Source organism: Canis lupus, chromosome 7, assembly GCF_011100685.1.
Source record: "Canis lupus familiaris isolate Mischka breed German Shepherd chromosome 7, alternate assembly UU_Cfam_GSD_1.0, whole genome shotgun sequence".
NCBI lineage: Eukaryota > Metazoa > Chordata > Mammalia > Carnivora > Canidae > Canis > Canis lupus.
In genome coordinates this window covers 18,285,669-18,304,909 of record NC_049228.1, presented here as the reverse complement: position 1 = coordinate 18,304,909, position 19,241 = coordinate 18,285,669, and the positions used below count along the sequence as shown (strand labels likewise).

The following is a 19,241-nucleotide window of genomic DNA, read 5'->3' as shown; positions in this document are numbered from 1 at the left end:
CTTAGACTAAACAATATTGGGATATAAGCACTTAGCACAGATTCTCAGTCAATGCGGAGATCTTGGTGCAATTCCAAGAATCCAGGAATGAGGGTTCCCATGGCAGACCTGCTGCAAAGAAGCAAAGCTGTATGCTTATAAAAGTTTGTATGGTTGGGACGTCTGGTTGGCTCAGCGGTTGAGCGCCTGCCTTTGATCCAGGGTGTGATCCTGGAGACCCGGGATCGAGTCCTGCATCGGGCTCCCTGCCTGGAGCCTGCTTCTCCCTCTGCCTGTGTCTCTGCTTCTCTCTCTCTCTCTCTCTTTCTGTGTGTCTCTCATGAATAAATAAAATCTTAAAAAAAAAAAGTTTGTATGGTCTCCAAGGGCTTCTCCCAGCAGGAGATGGGCCGATGGTATAGTGCTCAAATCCAAAGGGCAAGCAATGCTGTAGCCTACATCACATATTTATGTTTTAACTGAAGAACAGGTAGCCTGGAGCATACTAAGAGAATGCACCTCCTGACAGAAGCAGATAAACAGAGAAGAGATGAGAAGTTGACAGCTCCAACTCTTAAAACTGCTAAATTAACAAATGAAAACTACTAGCTAAGTACTCTTGAGCCAGAAGTAGGGGCAGGGAGTGATGCTTATTACATGCTAGGCCTACTCAGAGTTTTACCTAAGACTAAGCCTACAAAGCTGACTTGGGTCTACAAACTGGGGGATCTGTGAGTCATCAAAGCACCAACCCATCATATCTGGTGTCGAGAGTCCATACTTCATGGAAACCTATTTAAATCTACTGGGAGATGGTTTATATAAACTCACGAAGAACAGCCAGCAACTAGGGAAGCATCTGGCACATTAGGTGTTTGAGAAATGGCAGGTTTTTAAATATAAATTACACTGTTATGACTTTCTTGGCTTCTAAGAAGCTCTGGGCCATCTCCACGGTGTTGGGGGTGGACTACTAGCCACGGCTCTTCACTGCCTCCCCTGCCACCCTTTGGAACGCAGGGATTAGGATGAGAGTAGTAGTGACAGCAAAAGGAAATACACCATATTTTCAGTGGCCTCACTTCCTCAAGTGTGTGGTTTCTCAAATCTGACTTTTGGTTTTGTGTTACTCTAGTCCAGTCTCCCATATTTACAGGGCTTAAAATTAGTGTTATGTTGCCATCAATTCTTCATAACTACTCAGAAAATTATCTGGAAGATCCTAAGAGATCCCAAAATAGGAGAGAAACTGTAAAAATAATCATCCATTGTTGATTTTCTTCTTGTAACCTAGGAAAAATTTTAGAAAAACTGCATCAAATTTTCTCATAACTTATCTGACATAACATAAATACGTTTTCTCATAAGTTTACAAAGGAAACAAAAAGGGTTGATCCATTCCTGCTCTGCCTAATTTATTCCACATGTGAAAGGAAAAAAAGAAAAACAAAACTCCTTCAGTAACTAGACTTTGAATCTATTTCTGGGTCTGGTCGTCTTCTTTCTCCCCCTCTCAGTTAGGAGGTGAGCTCTGTCTCAGCTTTTCATCCTACTGGCATCTGGTTTCTTCATCCGTGTGAGTCAGCATTCTCACAGTGGATTATCACCTACAGACGCTCTCTCCAGCAAGTTCTTATTGCTGACTGGGGAAAGTATTGCATGTCTCCATCGTGTATGTTTGGTCTCTACTACATCATGACAGGAATTCTTAACTTCCTTTTCCCCAGGGCTTATCTGTAGTGTGACAGAAGGGTAGATGTGGGGGCACCTTAACGCCTTTGCATGCCATTCTGCAGCATCCCTAGTGAGCCATATCATGTTGGTTTTCACCAGGTTGTGAGAACACCCACAACTGTGAGACGTAGCCCATTTCCTATCAATTTCTAGAAAGTTCTTCCTTTATATTGGGCCTTTTAAAAAAACTCCATTTGCTGACATGAGCCTAAATAAAAAAAAGAAAAAAAAAGAAAAAGTCATCATCTAATAGTACAAATATTTTGTGTCTCTTACAGTGATCCTATTTCTCTTTTGCAAACTAAACAATCCCAACTTCAGATCTGTTCTGGAACAGAGCTCAAGACTGGAGGTTGCTTCTAGTTCTGTAATTCTATGTTGCTCGTGAGAAACTGCCAGTTTCTCTATATTGTCCTATCATGGGGACACCAGGGTGGCTCAGTACGTTAAGTGTCTGACACTGGCTCAGGTCATGATCCTGGGGTCCTGGAATTAAGCCCTAAATTGGGCTTTCTGCTCAGCAGGGAGTCTGGTTCTCCCTCTCCCTCCGCCCCTCCCCCTGCTCGTGCACTCTCTCTCTCAACTAAACATCTTTTTATTTTTATTATTTTTTTAAGATTTTATTTATTTATTCATGACAGACACAGAGAGGGAGAGGCAGAGACATAGGCAGAGAGAGAAGCAAGCTCCATACAGGAAGCCTGATGTGGGACTCGATCCCAGGACTCCAGGATCACACCCTGAGCCGAAAGCAGACCCTCAACCACTGAGCCACCCAGGCATCCCAAGGAAAATCTTCTAAAAATAAAAAGTAAATAAATAAATTGTCCTATCATGGGTATCAAACTCACTTTGACCAAATCTCAGGTCAAAATAAACTGGAAATTTGATCAAATCAATTAAAAAATAATTTTAGTGGTTATTTGATTCATTTCCATGGCTAATTTTGTCAAAATGACACAGCAGTAGTGAAATTAAGTGATCTAATTACAATATTTTTTTAAAGATTTATTTATTCATTCATTCATTCATTCATGATAGACATAGAGAGGGAGAGAGAGAGAGGCTGAGACACAAGCAGAGGGAGAAGGAAGCCAAGCTCCATGTCAGGAGCCTGACATGGGACTTGATCCCAGGACTCCAGGATCACGCCCTGGGCCAAAGGCAGGTGCCAAACCACTGAGCCACCCAGGGATCCCCTAATTACAATATTTGATGCAGTTTTTCCAAAATTCTTTCTAGGTACAAGAAGAAAGTCTACAATAGATATTTGTTTTACAATTCTCTGAACTTTTCTATTTGCAGTATCTTAGATGAAAGAAAAATGGAATACAATGCTAATATAAAAACAGCATATAATAGCTAACATAATATTCAATGGCAAAAGACTAAAAGCTTTCCCCCTAAAATCAGGAACGAAACAAAGATGCCCATATTCAACCACTTCTAGTCAACACTGTACTGGAAATTCTAGTCAGAGCAACTAGGCATAAAAAACAAATAAGCATACAAATTATAAACAAAGAAGTAAAATTATCTCTATTTATAGATCCTAAAGAATCCACAAAATACCTGTTAGGATAAACTAATTCAATAAAGTTGCAAAATAAAAGATTAACACACAAAAAATCAATTGCCATTTTTTTAAAAGATTTATTTATTTATTTTATTGAGAGAGCAAGTGGGAGATGGAGAGAGAGAATCTCAAGCAGACTGTGTTGAGTTCAGAGCCCCATGCAGGGCTCAATCTCATGACCCTGAGATCATGACCTGAGCCAAAACCAAGAGTCAGATGCCTAACCGACTGAGCTACCCTAGGCACCCCAATTCCATTTCTACACGCTAGAAATGAACAGTTAGAAAAGGAAATGAAAAAAACAATTCTATTGTAAATGGAATTGAAATGAAAAAGATTAAAATACTTAAAAATAAGTCTAACTGAAGAGGCACAAGACTTGTACACTAAAAACCACAAAACATTGCCAAAAGAAATTAAAGACCTAAATTAGTGGCATACCATAATACTCCCCGAAGCAATCTACACAGTCAATGCAATCCCTATCAATGTTCCAACAATCTGTTTTACAAAAACTGATCCTAATATTCACATTGAATTGCAAGGGACCCCAAATAGTCAAATCTTGAAAAAGAAAAATAATGTTTAGAAGACTCACACTTCCCAATTTTGAAAACTCAAAATACAAAGCAACTTTAATCAAAACAGTGGTAACGGCATACAGACATACAGACCAATGGAACAAAGTTAAAGTCCAGAAATATATCTCACATACCTGGGTGACTGATTTTCAACAAGGGTGCCAAGACCATTCAAAGGGAAAAAAATAGTCTCTTCAACATTTGATGCTAGGACAACTTGATACCCACATGCAAATGAATGAAGTCAGACCCCTACCTCACATCATATACAAAAATTAACTCAAAAATTCATCAATGGGGCAGCCCAGGTGGCTCAGCGGTTTAGTGCTGCCTTCAGTCCAGGGCATGATCCTGGGGACCCGGGATAGAGTCCCACGTTGGGCTCCCTACATGGAGCCTGCTTCTCCCTCTCCCTGTGTGTCTCTCATGGATAAATAAAATCTTTTTTTAAAAAATGCATCAATGACCTAACCATAAGAGCTAAAACTATGAAATTCTAAGAAAAAAAAAAAAAAACACTGGGGTAAATCTTCATGACCTTAGTTTTGGCAATGCACACAGATATGATGCCAAAAGCCCAAGCAATACAAGAAAAACACATAAATTGGACTTCATCAAAATAAAAAACTTGTGGCAAAGGATGCTATCAAAAAAAGTGAAAAGACAATGTACAGAGAGAAAATATTTGCTATATCTGATAGGGTCTAATACCCAGAACATGTAACATGTCAAGCTGCCAGGTGCCAAGGTGGTTAATAAGGACAACAAGCCAAACTGAAAGTAAAATCAACTGTTTCATTTGCTGCAACACTGAAAACGAGAGACAAAATTAAAGGTGTCAGTTCCCCAGTGGTCCATTTTCCCTTATAGAATGGCACTGAGTTAGGGCCACATGATACATAGTGTAGACAGGGGACATCATCTCATTGCTGAGGATCCCTTTTCATGGACCCAGGGGAGGAAGGGGTGCGGGTCTTGGTGCATTCAGACTGCTGTAACAAAATACCACAGGCTGGGTGGCTTATAAACAACAGAAATTTATTTCTCACAGTTCTGGAGGCTGGAAGTCCAAGAGCAAGGCACTATCATAGTCACATTCTGGTGAGAGCCCTCTTTCATAAAAGCATTAATCCCATTCATGAGTGCTCTACCTTCATGACCTAATCACCTCCCAAAGGCCCCACCTTCTAAGACTGTTGAATTGGGCAACAGGATTTCAGTATATGAATCTGGGAGGGACACAAACATTCAGAACATAGCAAAGGGAAAGAGCTAGGAGTAGAAAAGCATTGGTTCAGAGTGGAGAAAAATACCTTGGCCAAGTCCTCCAAGGAATTCTCAGCAGAAGTGCCTGAGAGGTGCCCTCAGCCAAAGTCCCCAATAAGGAGGCCACCAAATGGAGTTGCCTGGGCTAGGAATGCAGATATGCACGTAAGCTCAGGGCCAAGGGACCTAAGCATTGTCTGCAACTCCCTCCAGAAGAGTGCAACACACTGGCTGTGTACCAAATCTGGCATGCGGAAGGCAGCTTTCCCTGGTGGAGTGCCAGATAAAGCCTTATAACTGCCTACGGTCAGGCCTGAAAGATCACACATAGGATTTTGGCCTCAAGCCACATTCCTCATAAAGACTTATTATAATTCAACAACAGTAAGAAAACAACCCACTAAAAAGTGGGCAAAGGATTTGGGGACACATTTCTCCAAAGAAGACAAAGAGCCAATAACCACATGGAAAGACGCTCAACATCATTAGTACTTAGGGGAATACAAATCAAAATCACAACGAGATCACCCTTCACACTCATTTGGACAGCTATCATCCAAAAAAAAAAAAAAGGTAACAAATTTTGTCAAGGATGCAGAAAAACTGGAACTCTCATCTCTTGTTGGTGGGAAGGTAAAACAGTGCAGCTGCTGTGGAAAAAGTCAGTAACTCCTGAAAAGTTAAACACAGAATTCCACTCTTAAGTATATACCCCACCCCCAAATTTGAAAGAATTGGAAGAATTCAAATACTTGCACACAAATAGCAACACTATTCACAATAGCCAAAAAGTGAAAAAAATCCAAATGTCCATCAACAGATGAGTGGATAAACAGAATGTGGGCTATCCGCACAATGGAGTATCATTCGGCCATAAAAGGAGTGAAGTATCAGGGAAGCTGGGTGGCTCAGTGGTTGAGCATCTGCCTTCAGCTCAGGGGTGATCCTGGGGTCCTGGGATCGAGTCCCACATCAGGCTCCCTACATGGAGCCTGCTTCTCCCTCTGCCTAGGTCTCTGCCTCTCTCTCTGTGTCTCTCACGAATAAATAAATAAAATCTTAAAAAAAAAAAAAAAAGAGTGAGGTACTCACACATGCTCCAATGTAGGTGAACCTCAAAAATATCATGCTAAGTGAAAGAAACCAGATACAAAAGGTCATGTGTTGTAGGATTCTATTTATAAGACACATTCAAAATAGATAAATCCATAGAGAGAAAGCAGATGAGCGGTTGCCAGGGTCTGGGGGAAGGGAAGAACCCAGACTGCTTACGGAGCCTCGAACTTCTCTCTGGGGTGATGGGAATGTCTTAGGCCTGGAGAGAGATGTGATTGCACAGGGGAGTGAATGCACTAGATGCCCCTGAACTGAACACTTTAAAATGGTTAATTCTGTTATGTGAATTTTACCTCAATTAGAAAAAACAGTGTATATGTTTATTTTATACTATCTTCTGTTAGTAAATTCAGACCACGTAAGTAATCATCTTCCTCACCCTTCCCCAAAGTGGTCAGCTGTATGCAAGTTAAATCCTTCTTCTCTTTTCACCTCCGTGCTCTGCCACCTTTCATTTGGTGCATCTGGCCCTGTGTCTAGGAGGAGCCACTGAAACCAAAAGAACCTCTCTCTTTTGGCAGCTTATCTGAAAACCATGAGCTGTGGAGCACACCTGCGGTGAATATGAGCGCTACTGATCACGGTGGAGACAGCAAATAATTTCAAAACAAACCACAGAGTAACAAAAATAAAAGCTCCGACCAGATGCCTGCTAAGCAGCAATCACTATTTTTCTATGCATTCAAGGTATTAGATACATGTCATTCATCTTCAAAATCATCCTTTTAGGTATAAGAGAGAGCTTATTAGTTAATATCACAGTTCAAACCTGCAAAATAAGTGGCAAGACAAAGAAGAAAATAACAGGTACGACTGCCTTAACTCTGACTATTCAACTTTGACCCCAGTACCACCTCCACAAAAAAACTCCTCCCAACTAGTGCAATAGTAAAGTCAAAATAATTTTAGACATTTGATTGGAACCATCCTGCAAGAGACTCTGCCCGCCAAGTTATCCAGTGAGTTTCCAATACCTTCAAAGATATGGCCAAGTTTTGGGTGCCTGGGTGGCTCCATTGGTAAGGGTCCAACTCAAAATATTGGCCAGGGATGACAGACATTATATATTTTAATTTTAATTCCAGTTAGTTAACATACAATGTAATATTAGTTTCAGGGGCACAATACAGTGATTCAGCACCTCCATACAATACCTGGTGCTCATCACAAGTGTACTCCTTCATCCCCATCACATATTTAACCCATCCTCCCAGCCACCTCCCCTCTGGTAATCATCAGTTTGTTCTCTAGAGTTAAAAGTCTGTTTCTTGATTTGTCTTTTTCCCTTTGCTCATTTGTTTTGTTTCTTAATTTCCACATATGAGTGAAAGCATATGGTATTTGTCTTGGACTTACTTCACTCGACATTATACTGTCTAGTTCCATCATTGCAAACGACAAGATTTCATTCTTTTTGATGGCTGGGTAATATTCCATTGCATATATATATACCACAATTTCTTTTTTTTAAGATTTTGTTTATTTGTTCATGAGATACAGAGAGAGAGGCAGAGACATAGGCAGAAGGAAAAGCAGGCTCCCTGCAGGGAGCCTGATGCAGGACTCGATCCCTGGACCCAGGATACATTGTGCCGAAGGCAGACTCTCAACCGCTGAGCCACCCAGGCGTCCCATAATTTCTTTATCCATTCATCCATCAATGAACACCGAGGCTGCTTCCCTATCTTGGCTATTGTAATAATGCTGCAATAACCACAGAGATGCATGTATCCCTCCTCTGAATTAGTGTCCTTGTATTCTTTGGGTAAATACTCAATAGTGAGATTACTGGATCATAGGGTAGTTCTACTTTTAACATTTTGAGGAAACTTCATACCATTTTCCATAGTGGCTGAACCAGTTTCCATTCCCACTAACCGTGCATGAGTGTTGCTTTTTCTCTACATCCTCGCCAACATCTGATTTGTTTCTTGTATTTTTGATTTTAGACATTCTGACAAGTGTGAAATGGTATCTCATAGTTTTGATTTGCACTTCCTTGAGTGATGGTGAGCATCTTTTCATGTGTCTGATGGCCATCTGAATGTCTTCATTGGAGAAAGGTCTGTTCATGTCTCCTGCCCATTTTTTACTTGCATTATTTGGGGGATGCCTGGGTGGCTCAGCGGTTTAGCATGTGCCTTCAGCCCAGGGCATGGTCCTGAAGTCCTTCAAGTACCACATCGGGCTTCTTGCATGGAGCCTGCTTTTCTCCCTGTGACTGTGTTTCTGCCTCTGTGTGTGTGTGTGTGTCTCTCATGAATAAATAAATAAAAATCTTTTTAAAAATTTGGATTATTTGGTTTTGGGGTATTAAGTTTTATAAGTTCTTTATATACTTTGGATACTAATACTTTATCAATATGTCATTTGCAAATATCTTCTCCTCTTCAGTACACTGCTTTGTTAATTGTTTCTTTTGCTGTCAGAATCTTTTTATTTTGAAGTAGTCCCAATACTTTATTTTTGCTTTTGTTTCCCTTGCCTCAGGAGACATATCTACAGAAAAACATTGCTAAGGTCAGTGTCAGAGAAATTGCTGCCTGTGCTCTCTTCTAGGATTTTTATGGCTCCCTGTCTCACATTTAGGTCTTTAATCCATTTTGAATTTATTTTTATGTATGATGTAAGAAAGTGGTCCAGTTTTTCCAACACCATTTATTGGTAAGACTTTTCCCTACTGGACATTCTTTCCTGCTTTGTCGAAGAATAATTGACCATACAATTGTGGATTCATTTCTGGGTTTTCTATTCTGTTCCATTGATCTATGTGTCTGTTTCTGTGCAGTACCATACTGTTTTGATCACTAGAGCCTTGTAATAAAACTTGAAGTCTGAAACTGTGATTCCTTCAGCTATGCTTTTCTTTTTAAAGATTACTTTGGTTATTTGGGGTCTTTTGCAGTTCTATACAAATTTTGTTTGTTCCAATTCTGTGAAAAATGCTGCTGGTATTTTGATAGGGATTGTATTAAATGTGTAGATTGTTTTGGGTAATGTAGACATTTTAACAATATTTGTTCTTCTAATCCATGAGCATGGAATGTCTTTCCATTTCTTTGTGTCATCTTCAATTTCTTTCATGAATGTTTTACAGTTTTCAGCGTATAGGTCTTTCACCTCTTTGGTTAGGTTTATTCCTAGGTACCTTACAGTTTTTGGTGCAACTATAAATGGGATTTTTTTAAGGATTATTTTCTTAATTTCACTTTCTGTTGCTTCATAAGTGTATAGAAATGCAACAGACTGCTGTATATTGATTTTGTATCCTGTATTGAAATAATCATACAGTTCTTATCCTTTCTTCTCTTATTGTTGTGATGTATTAAGTTGACTTGCAAATACTGAACCACCCTCACAAGCCAGGAATAAATCTCATGTGATTGTGGTGAATGATTTTCTTAATGTATTACTGAATTTGACAGATGTTAATTAATTAATTAATTAATGGAGGGAACGGAGGGAGGGGGAGAGAGTGAGAGTTAGCAAGCAGGGATGAGGGAGGAGCAGAGGGAGAGGGGGAGAGAGAATCTCAAGCAGGCTCTACATCCAGCACAGAGCCCAAGGTGGGGCTTAATCTCAGGACCCTGAGATTGTGACTTGAGCAGAAATCAAGAGTTGGACACTTAACCAACTGAGCCACCCAGGCGCCCCAACCTCCAACAAATGTATTTTTGACACAAATCTCATGTACACAAACTTTTAAATGTGGCATATCAGTAAAGATCTATAATAAGAGTATAAGTGATGGACAGTCTGGAAGATTAAGGTAAAAAAAAATAATTTTTACCCCTAGCTACAACAGACTATGTATGTCCAATGGTTTTAGATTTTTTGGAAAACTTATTTTAACCTAATGAGTAATAGTAACATTTGTGTACAATTATCAATCCCTGTGTCTTGATATCAAATAAATTTATCAATCTAGAGTTTAACAGAAGTACCTTGACAGTTAACACTCACTGCATCTGCTCATAAAATTTTATAGTAATACAGAGATATGTGTAATTTAAAAATAGCAAATAAGCTGTGGTTTAGTGATAGAAGTGGCATATTATAAAGCAGTGAAACTACAGACATTTCTGCTATAGCACTTGTTTTGAACACATGAATCTGTTCCAACATCGCTGATATATTAAATAACAAATTGAGCATGATGCAAATTTCACATTTTCCTATATAAAATTTCAGCAGTAAGAACCACTAGATGAACAGAGAAAACTACCCAGCAGAACCAAGCTACTTAGGAATACACAAAACACACACATGCACATACTTTAAATATGTGTACCATTCACAATTGGTGTTGCAACTTTACATTCAATTTCAGATAACTTTCCTTCCACATCATCACATTAATCCACAACCTGCAACCCTTCCAAGTACCACCTCCACAAGCAAATTTCACCTCTTTTTCAATAAAAAGTGTCAGATTTATTGACACATTTACATATTTCTTAACCATTTAACACGTGTAAAACTGATGCTATTTTAATTTGGTTCCTACCTTCTTTTTAAATGTATGTCTTATTAAGTTTTTGAGTGATATGCCTCAGACCCATTTTTCCCAAGAGCCTTTTTCTTGCATGATTTTGCATAGCACAGGACTGACTGCAAACCAACTGCTGCTCCATGCCTCAAAATGAATCTTGACGTGGAGTCAAAAAAAGAATGGTGAGAAGGGGGAGTATGAGACTGGAGGGCAACACTGACAACATTAAGTGGGTTTTGTTCCTCATGAATTTGTTTGCCTGGGCTCAGGATTAGCAGGCTTCACACACACCCTGTATATTAAAGAATCATATTTATACTGCTTCTTCTTTCTTGTTACATATGAATACTATAAACTATTTTTTAAAAGAAAATATATGATGCTATTAAGTACAGGTGAAACTAGTCAACATTTTTATGGATACATATATTCATAAAGATGAGAATTATAAACACAAAATCTCTAAGGAGAGGATGGAAGGGAGAATATACATAGAGATGGGTAAAGGTCTATTTTGTCAACTGAATGGTAGGCATGAGTATTCTTTATACTAGTTTGTCTTCAAATTATGGTCTGGGGAAAATAAGAGGCTTTCAAGGGGTCTGTGAGGTCAAAAAGGTCAAAACTATTTTCATAATAAGACTAAGACACGATCTGCCTTTTGCATTCTCATTCTTGCAAGAACGTACAATAGTTTTCCAGTGATACATGACACGTGATTACTAAAACAAACTAAATTCAAAAGCAACTATCAGAACCCATTTGTCTACCATTACGCCAGGCTTTAAGAGATCTGCAAAAATGTAGGATCTCTTTTTGTTTGGGAAAAATTATTTTCATAATTATATGTTCCTTATCTTAACATGTAATTAGTTATTATTTTGAAATGAACATACATTTAATTCTAATTTCTAATATGGCAACTGTAGATAGATACAACCTACATAAACAAAAGGTCTTTGGGGTCTTCAACAATTTTGTAAAATATAAAGGAGTCTTGGGGCCACAAATTTAAGAATCACTTTAAACTTTATACCTGTCTTTATATATGCGTGTACACACACACACACACACAACCACAGAGCTCTTTTGGTATGTATGAACTATTCCATATTAATAAAGGTGAAAAAATCATAGTGTAGTGAAGACATAAAAAGAATCCTTCACCAGCACACCAACTGGTGCTGTATACAGTAAAAACTTACAACAGCATTATCTATAATACAGATGGGACTTACCGATACTCGGACTGTGAAACACAATCATAAAGTTCCTGGGGAGTGAACTGGATATTTTTATTTACCTGAAAAGAATCAAGATGTGATTGTTAAGAATACATATGAAGTTAAATGCACACAAGTAGAATGACCCATACTCTGAAGGTGCAAAATGTCAAGTTTCTCATATTTGCATAAAAAGAACAATCACAAGTTCAGTGATCACAATGCTAGGCTAACACTAAATTGCATGTATAATTACTAGTCCTATTGTTACAACTTAATCTGTTCATAGAACCAGAAGAACTGATTAGGTTCCTGGGGTGAGTGGGAATCTCAACAAAAAAGACAATTACTTTGTAGATCAAGTGGAAAGAAAAAAAAATGTGTACTCCAGGAAACACTAAATTTTACTCCACTGGCTCTTATCAATAGATTCAGGCTTCAATTAGCCTAGAGTCTTAGAAGATTTCTAACGTACATATTCAGTATTTCTTTTCTTAAAAAAAAAAAAAAGAAAGCAAATGTTAAAAAGTTAAAATGACTATATTTAAAGGATTGGAGTAGATTTGGGGTCATAGAGGTAGACTATTTTAAAAGCAGAAGCAGCCACATCTTGTTTTTATCCTGAACATTATAAATAATTCAAGCTGAAAGAAAAACGTAAAGCATTCAACTCTAACAACATCTGAATACTATGGCTGACACTTCCAGAAATTATTACTGATGAACTTTCATTTTCATTTAAATACTAAGTTTATAAAGTCTTCAAGAAGGTCTATCTGTTTAGGAAAAAGTTTAGTTTACAGACATTTTCTAAAGAAATGTCTTTTTCAGACTATCAAGGTCTAAATTTTTAATATGTTTAAGGCCATAAATATCATAATTCAGAGATATAACTTAAAATAATACAATACTTAAAATAAATCCTCAATCACACAAAGACTAGTCATGGCACACATTTGGAGGACATGGTGATGGAATCCTGTATTTCTTGAGGTTTACTATTGATTTAGCTATATTCTACTTATGTACAGGGAAGAATCTGGATAATAAATTCTTTTTATCAGCTAACTCAACAAATAGCAACAAATATGTCCAGAATTTCTGAGTTAGTGATGGAAAACTAAATGAAACTATCTTCTGTTCAATCTACTTTAAAAAATATTTAGATAGCTGGTATACATTTTTTGGTGAAGAAATTACCATATTGTGTAGAAAATGTTTCCATTCACTAAAGATTAAAAATACATAGTTTTAATTTTTTTAAAGATTTATTTATTTTTTGAGAGAGCAAGAGAGAGAGAGAAAGAGAGTGCATGCATGTACCTGTGCAAGCAGGAAAAGAAGAGAGAGAATCTCAAGCAGACTCCATGCTAAGCACAGAACCCAACATGTGGCTTGATCTCCTGACCCTGAGGATCATGACCTGAGCCAAAACCAAGAGTCAGAGAGACACTCAACCAACTGAACCACATAGGCACCCCTATAATTTTTGAATACAATATTTTAAATATATAATCCTACATTTTTGTTTAAAATTAGGATTATAGGACAGCCCAGGTGGCTCAGTGGTTTACTGCCGCCTTCAGCCCAGGGCCTGATCCTGGGGACCCAGGATCGAGTCCCACATCGGGCTCCCCGCATGGAGCCTGCTTCTCCCTCTGCCTGTGTCTCTGCCTCTCTCTCTGTCAATCATGAATAAATAAATAAATAAAATTTAAAAATTAAAATTAGGATTATATATTTATATATGTTTAATGTTATTTAACTTGATAAAATATTTAATATTATATTTGATGACATACAAATTAGTATATAATTACAATTAATTTTTAGGTACTTTATAATTTTTATTAAAAGATCTAAAAATGTTTAAGATATATATTTAGACTGTCAACCAGTCCAATTCCTATTTCTTTATATGTTTTACTTTCATGTCAACAACACTGATAATTTTCGCTATTGCCCCAATATGCCAGGACCTATGATGTATCCAAACTTAAGGTCAGTAAATGCCAACAACCTTGCAAATGTTTGATCAAAGGATGAAGAAATAATTTGTTCTCTGTCAAACGTTAAGAAAAATTGGCTAAAGAAGTGGTCTTGAACCTGATGTGAATAAAAAATATGTCATATAAAATAGTTCCTTAAGCCTTTAGATTTTAAGAAGAAAAAAGTATCTAGATATAGCTTTACTTTTCCAAGCAATCATCCTCATACATTTGGACACTTAACCCAGATCACAGTTGAGGTATAAGGGAGCTGTGGCTGCAGATCACAGGAGATGACCAAAAAGTAGGCAGCTAATTTACTACTAATAAAGGCACTGCTAAACTGAGGCACAAATTCATGACACACATCACAGGGTCTAGCCTGAAAAAGCTCTTTTCATCATACTCATCAGTTTTGATACATTTTTAATTACTCATATTGGGACATTTTAAACTACACTGTTAAATATCATTTCTGTGCTCAAGCATATAATTTTAACTCCCAGGGAACAAATAGCTACAAGATGCCTCTGTCAGTAAACAGCAGTGTGACTACAGAATTGATTGTGGAATTGGTGTTCTCAATTTTTGTTGTGCTCCTTATAATGGATGCCAGGTACTAGAAATGGCTATATTATTTTTAATTCTTAAAAATTCAAGAACGAAAGGCAAAGGTTAAGCGTTAAAATAGCTAAACATCTGAAAGATTTGGATGGTCTCAAATGTGATGTTTATGATGTAAGAAATACCTCCTCCAAGTAGTAACTGTTCTGAGAGGGGAAAGTGCTGCTCAGAGAAAGGATTTTAAAAATCTGGGAATCAGATCCACAGAATCTTATACGTAATAAGTTAGACATTTTCTCCCAATACTCTCAGCAATAGAAAGCACTAAACTCAAAAAAGATCCGTGTCCCAGATTTTTCCAGGCTATGTGATTTTAAAGTTGTCCTACTGTTTCCACAAATATATTTTAATTGTTAGGATGATTCCATTTAAAATTCAAAAATATGATGAAATAATTATACAAATCATCCCCAAAGAAGAAATCCTTTTAATAAGCACATCATGTGGTTAGTACAGTGTTAAGGCTGATTTTCTAAAAAAGCACACATAAACACTATTCTTTACATAAAATAGGTTAACACTACTGAACACTTAACTGTGTCTGGTACTTCATATACATTAAGCTATTTTGTCTTTAAATAAAGGATTAGATCTATAATTTATCTACTAATATTCTTCCCATTTTACAGATAAAGAAACTGAGACAAAGAGAAATAAATTAACTCTTCTATGAGCACACAGTTAATATGGGGTAGAACTAACATTTTTGAAAGGTAGTTTGACCCCAGTCTGTGTTCTTAATGTAAGGTGTTACATACAAAGAGTTAAAAGAAGAGCAAACCAGAAATAAAAGTGAATATATTTTTAAAAGCTTCACTCCATAAGAAATGTGGGACCTGAATATATGTCACATTCCTTCCTTTGGAGTATTTAGAAACTTACACACACACACACACACACACACACTTGAAAAGAAAGAACATACAGGAACATGGGTGGAGAAACTGAAGATCAACAGAATACTCTCCCTGGATCAGCACTGATGAGGAAAGCTTGCAAGTTAAAGTCACAAAACACCAGAGCCTCACCACAGCTCAGCTGTCACACCAGGGTCTGTGCTATTGCTACGGAGGAAACGGAATTAGAACTTTCCTTTTCACTAATCGCTGGTTCTCAAACAGAGGTGGCTCTTTCTCCCTAGGAACCATCTGGGTCTGTAAGCTGAGTGGGGCAGCAGAATATTTTTGGTTGTCACAGTGACTCAGATATTGGGATTTAGTATGTGAGCAGCAGCGATGCCAAACACTCTGCAGCGTTCCACACACTGGAGAAACAGCACGTCTGGAAGGCCAACCACACCTCTAATGAGAAACAATTCTGTGCTGGAGAAGGTGTCTTAGTTTAGGACTCTAAGTTTTCATTTTATGAATGAAAGAAAAAGTTTAATATGTCTTTGACAAACTTCTGCGGGACTTATAGATTTAAAGCAAATGCCATTCTGATGGTTTTAGACCTCTATTATGTTTATTTATAGTAAAATTTGTTTATGGTGGAAATATGATAAACATTTAAAAATATTTCTCCTACCTCATACTTGATTAGGAAGTTATAGAGGGTCTCAACATCTTGATAATTACTGTTAGGGGCCAAAATCCTAAAAATAAAATAAAAACAAAAGAATGGGAATGAATGATTTAAAAAAAATAATAATACCTTGAACATATCCATACTGTGAGATCACTTATTGTATGATCAGTATAGTTCAACAGAGATCAATTTATTAAAATACTTTTGCTTATTTATACTGATACTTACATCACCATTTAGCCAACCGTAAGCATTCTTACAGGAAATTTACCTTTTGAGTTATAATAAAGCAGATTTCTCAAAAGGCAGATAGAAATGTGAGGTGTATTTACACTTCATACCTTTTAAAAGCAGCAGGTAATGCTTGAAGAGTTCCCACAGAATGTTCAACCAATCCCAGTGGACAACTGATTAAACTACCAGACACAAAAGAAATCCTAATAAAAGATTTCTAAATTCAAATAATATTGTTTGAACTATCAGCCTAGCATAGTATGAAAAAGCATGAGTAATCAGAGCATGTCAATCATTGAGAGTAACACTGAAAAAAGTAAAAAAAAAAAAGTAGCAATGGAAAGGAAGACAAAGGACATAAAAATATAAATATATAAATAACAAACATAAAAATACAAGTGGGAACAAGGAAAATATAAAAATAAAGAAGGAAATGGAAAAACATATTTCTCCATCTAGCAGTATAGAGTATTAATTTTTATTTTCTTATACCAAGAATTTTTGAGTCCTTTGAGGATGAATTTTTTTTTTTTTTTAAGCTTTTGAAAAAAAGAAAAGGAAAGGTATTTTTACTTTGGTGTAGTGATGATAGCCATGCCTGCCTGTCTGGGTTTTCTAGCTGTGTGACCCGGGGTGAGTTCTGTGCCACTTATTTTCCTTTATCTGCTAAATGACGATGGTAGTAGTCCTTACTTCACAAGATACTTATCAGAATCAAAGGAATTCCTTAAGTCTTTAGAACAGAGTCTGACCTACAGCCAAGCCAGCACTATATTCTCAATTATAAGAGTCACAATAACTATTATCATCTAATGGTTTCAAGTCACAGAATAACTGTACAATGATCTGAGAAATCAAGCCACCTCAATTCTTAAAATACAAGTGCTTTTTAATTCCAATGTCTCTAGGTCCTCACATCCTTGCCAATGCTTGACAGCTTCGGACTTTAGTTAACTGATCTCAATAACCTTAATTAGATCTTAAGCTATTTGGCTTTTATTAGACTTGTGGGAAAGCTTTTATAAATAATGTTTCAGGACACTGTCACATTTTTTAAGGGGTTTTACTCCTTGCAAGGAGACCCTTACAGAATACAAAAATCTGCACAAGAATACTAGTTTTATGGAAACATTTTTTTCTCCCAACAAGTAATTTTAGAATACAAATAATTTCCTAACAACAACAGAAAAGGTGGGGGGAGAGGGGAAGATTATACATTAGAATCCATAAATAATTCACTTAAAATGAAAATGAAGCAATTTAGGTAAGTTAAACTAATCTTTCTGAAAGGCAATGGAAAAAAATTGGGTGTCCTAATTGTGTAACCAAATGTAAACAGATTATCTGCAATGTGGAATAATATACATCTATTCATTTTTCTAGCTTTGGATTACTTCCATAAAAGAGGGTAAGGAAATTAGCTGTAACAAGATGTTTTATATTAAAGAGCCTTAATAAATTCCAAGCTAGTATCACAAAAGAAAGTTACTTTTCCAGAGAATAAAATTCACGTTTCTGGCCTGAAATAATTCACAGAAAAATTGGCTTTAGGTAAGTTAGTCATTTATCGACAGCAAAAAGTCATATCTAAAGTAAGAAATAAAAGAATTACATCATTCTAGTTTTCCAATTTTTCCAAAAATTTTAAACTCCCAACCTGGTTTTATTTATTTTTTAAACAATTTTACTGAGGTACATTTTACATACCATAAATTCACTCATTGTAACAACTCAATGATTTTTAGCAAGTTTACAGAGCGGTACAATGATCACCACAATCCAAAAGCATTTCCCTCAACTGAAACAGATTCCTATTGCCCATTTGCAGTCACTTTCTGTTCTCACCTCCAATCCCAGCTCCAGGCAACCACTAATCTACTTTCTGTCTCTATAGTGGACTACATTGTCAGCCTGTAAGTTCTTTCCCTCTTATCATCACAAAGCACACTTGTCACTATAAATAATATCACACCATATAATACAGAATCCAGTGGATGACTCAAAATCTAGTGGATAATAAGGTCTAAACCTCAGAATGTATCTGGTAAGTAAAAAAGCAAGATGCTTGGAGCATCCAAAAATGCCCAAGAGCAGAAACAAGAGACCCTTTATTCTCTCATTCAACAAATATTTGGGACCTACTATGAGGCAAGCACTGTTCCAGGCCCTTGGATACAGCAGTGAACAAAAGACAAAGATGCATGGTAGACCAAAGCATCATAATTCTAAACAACTTGTGAAAGAAGAAAAAAAAAAAAAAAAAAAAAAAAACCTGACCAAGCACAGGAAGATAAGGGAGGAAAAAAATATCTCATTGTTACCCATTTGACAATCCCTTCCCACTTGTTAACTGCTACTTGTAAACAAACAAGTTTACAAGTTACTCCAGTGATGAAACACATGAATTTTAGGTTTCTAAGAAGAAGTCATTTGCTCCACATGTAAAGATCTGGTTATCTGACAAAATATCACCAAATTATATTCTAATGAAGAAAGGCATATTGGTATACCAGCATCACTCACAGATATGTTACTGTTGCAATCAGACAAAAACAATACAAGCTATTTTTTAACCCTAGGATATACATTATAGGATTTGTGATAAAATTTACTATTCTTAAAGACTATTCTGAGGTAAACTGAGTCCCAAATAGACTAGATCATCTTTATTAAAATACATTCAATTTAGGGTTGAATTTAGATTTCATTATGAGTCCCAGGTAGACTAGATCATCTTTACTAAAATATACTCAATTTAGGGTCGAATTTAGATTTCATTTTGTCCTACGAACTCTGAGTTGATGAGAATGGAATTTGGTCTGGTACCAAATAAAAAAAAATTGCCAACTTTCACTAACTAGAAGTACAGCTTGTTGCAAATATACAAAAAAAAATAAATGG

At 36.7% G+C, this 19,241-nt stretch overlaps 1 protein-coding gene across 9 annotated transcripts in view; it reads right to left on the bottom strand.

The window, feature by feature from the left end:
• SWT1 (SWT1 RNA endoribonuclease homolog) overlaps window positions 1-19,241 on the bottom strand; it is a 95,053-nt gene that overhangs the window by 1,118 nt on the left and 74,694 nt on the right. For 4 of the 9 annotated variants that reach the window (XM_038542303.1, XM_038542299.1, XM_038542304.1 and 1 more), the window contains 2 exons: window positions 16,107-16,173; window positions 11,983-12,047 (listed from right to left, as the gene is read on the bottom strand). In XM_038542303.1, the coding sequence (XP_038398231.1) occupies window positions 11,983-12,047; window positions 16,107-16,173 (132 nt within the window). Of the gene's footprint in view, window positions 1-1,747; window positions 1,922-6,300; window positions 6,452-10,631; window positions 10,901-11,978; window positions 12,048-16,106; window positions 16,174-19,241 lie in introns of those variants that run through there. The other 5 variants (XR_005362010.1, XM_038542301.1, XM_038542302.1 and 2 more) reach the window with 5 other exon arrangements.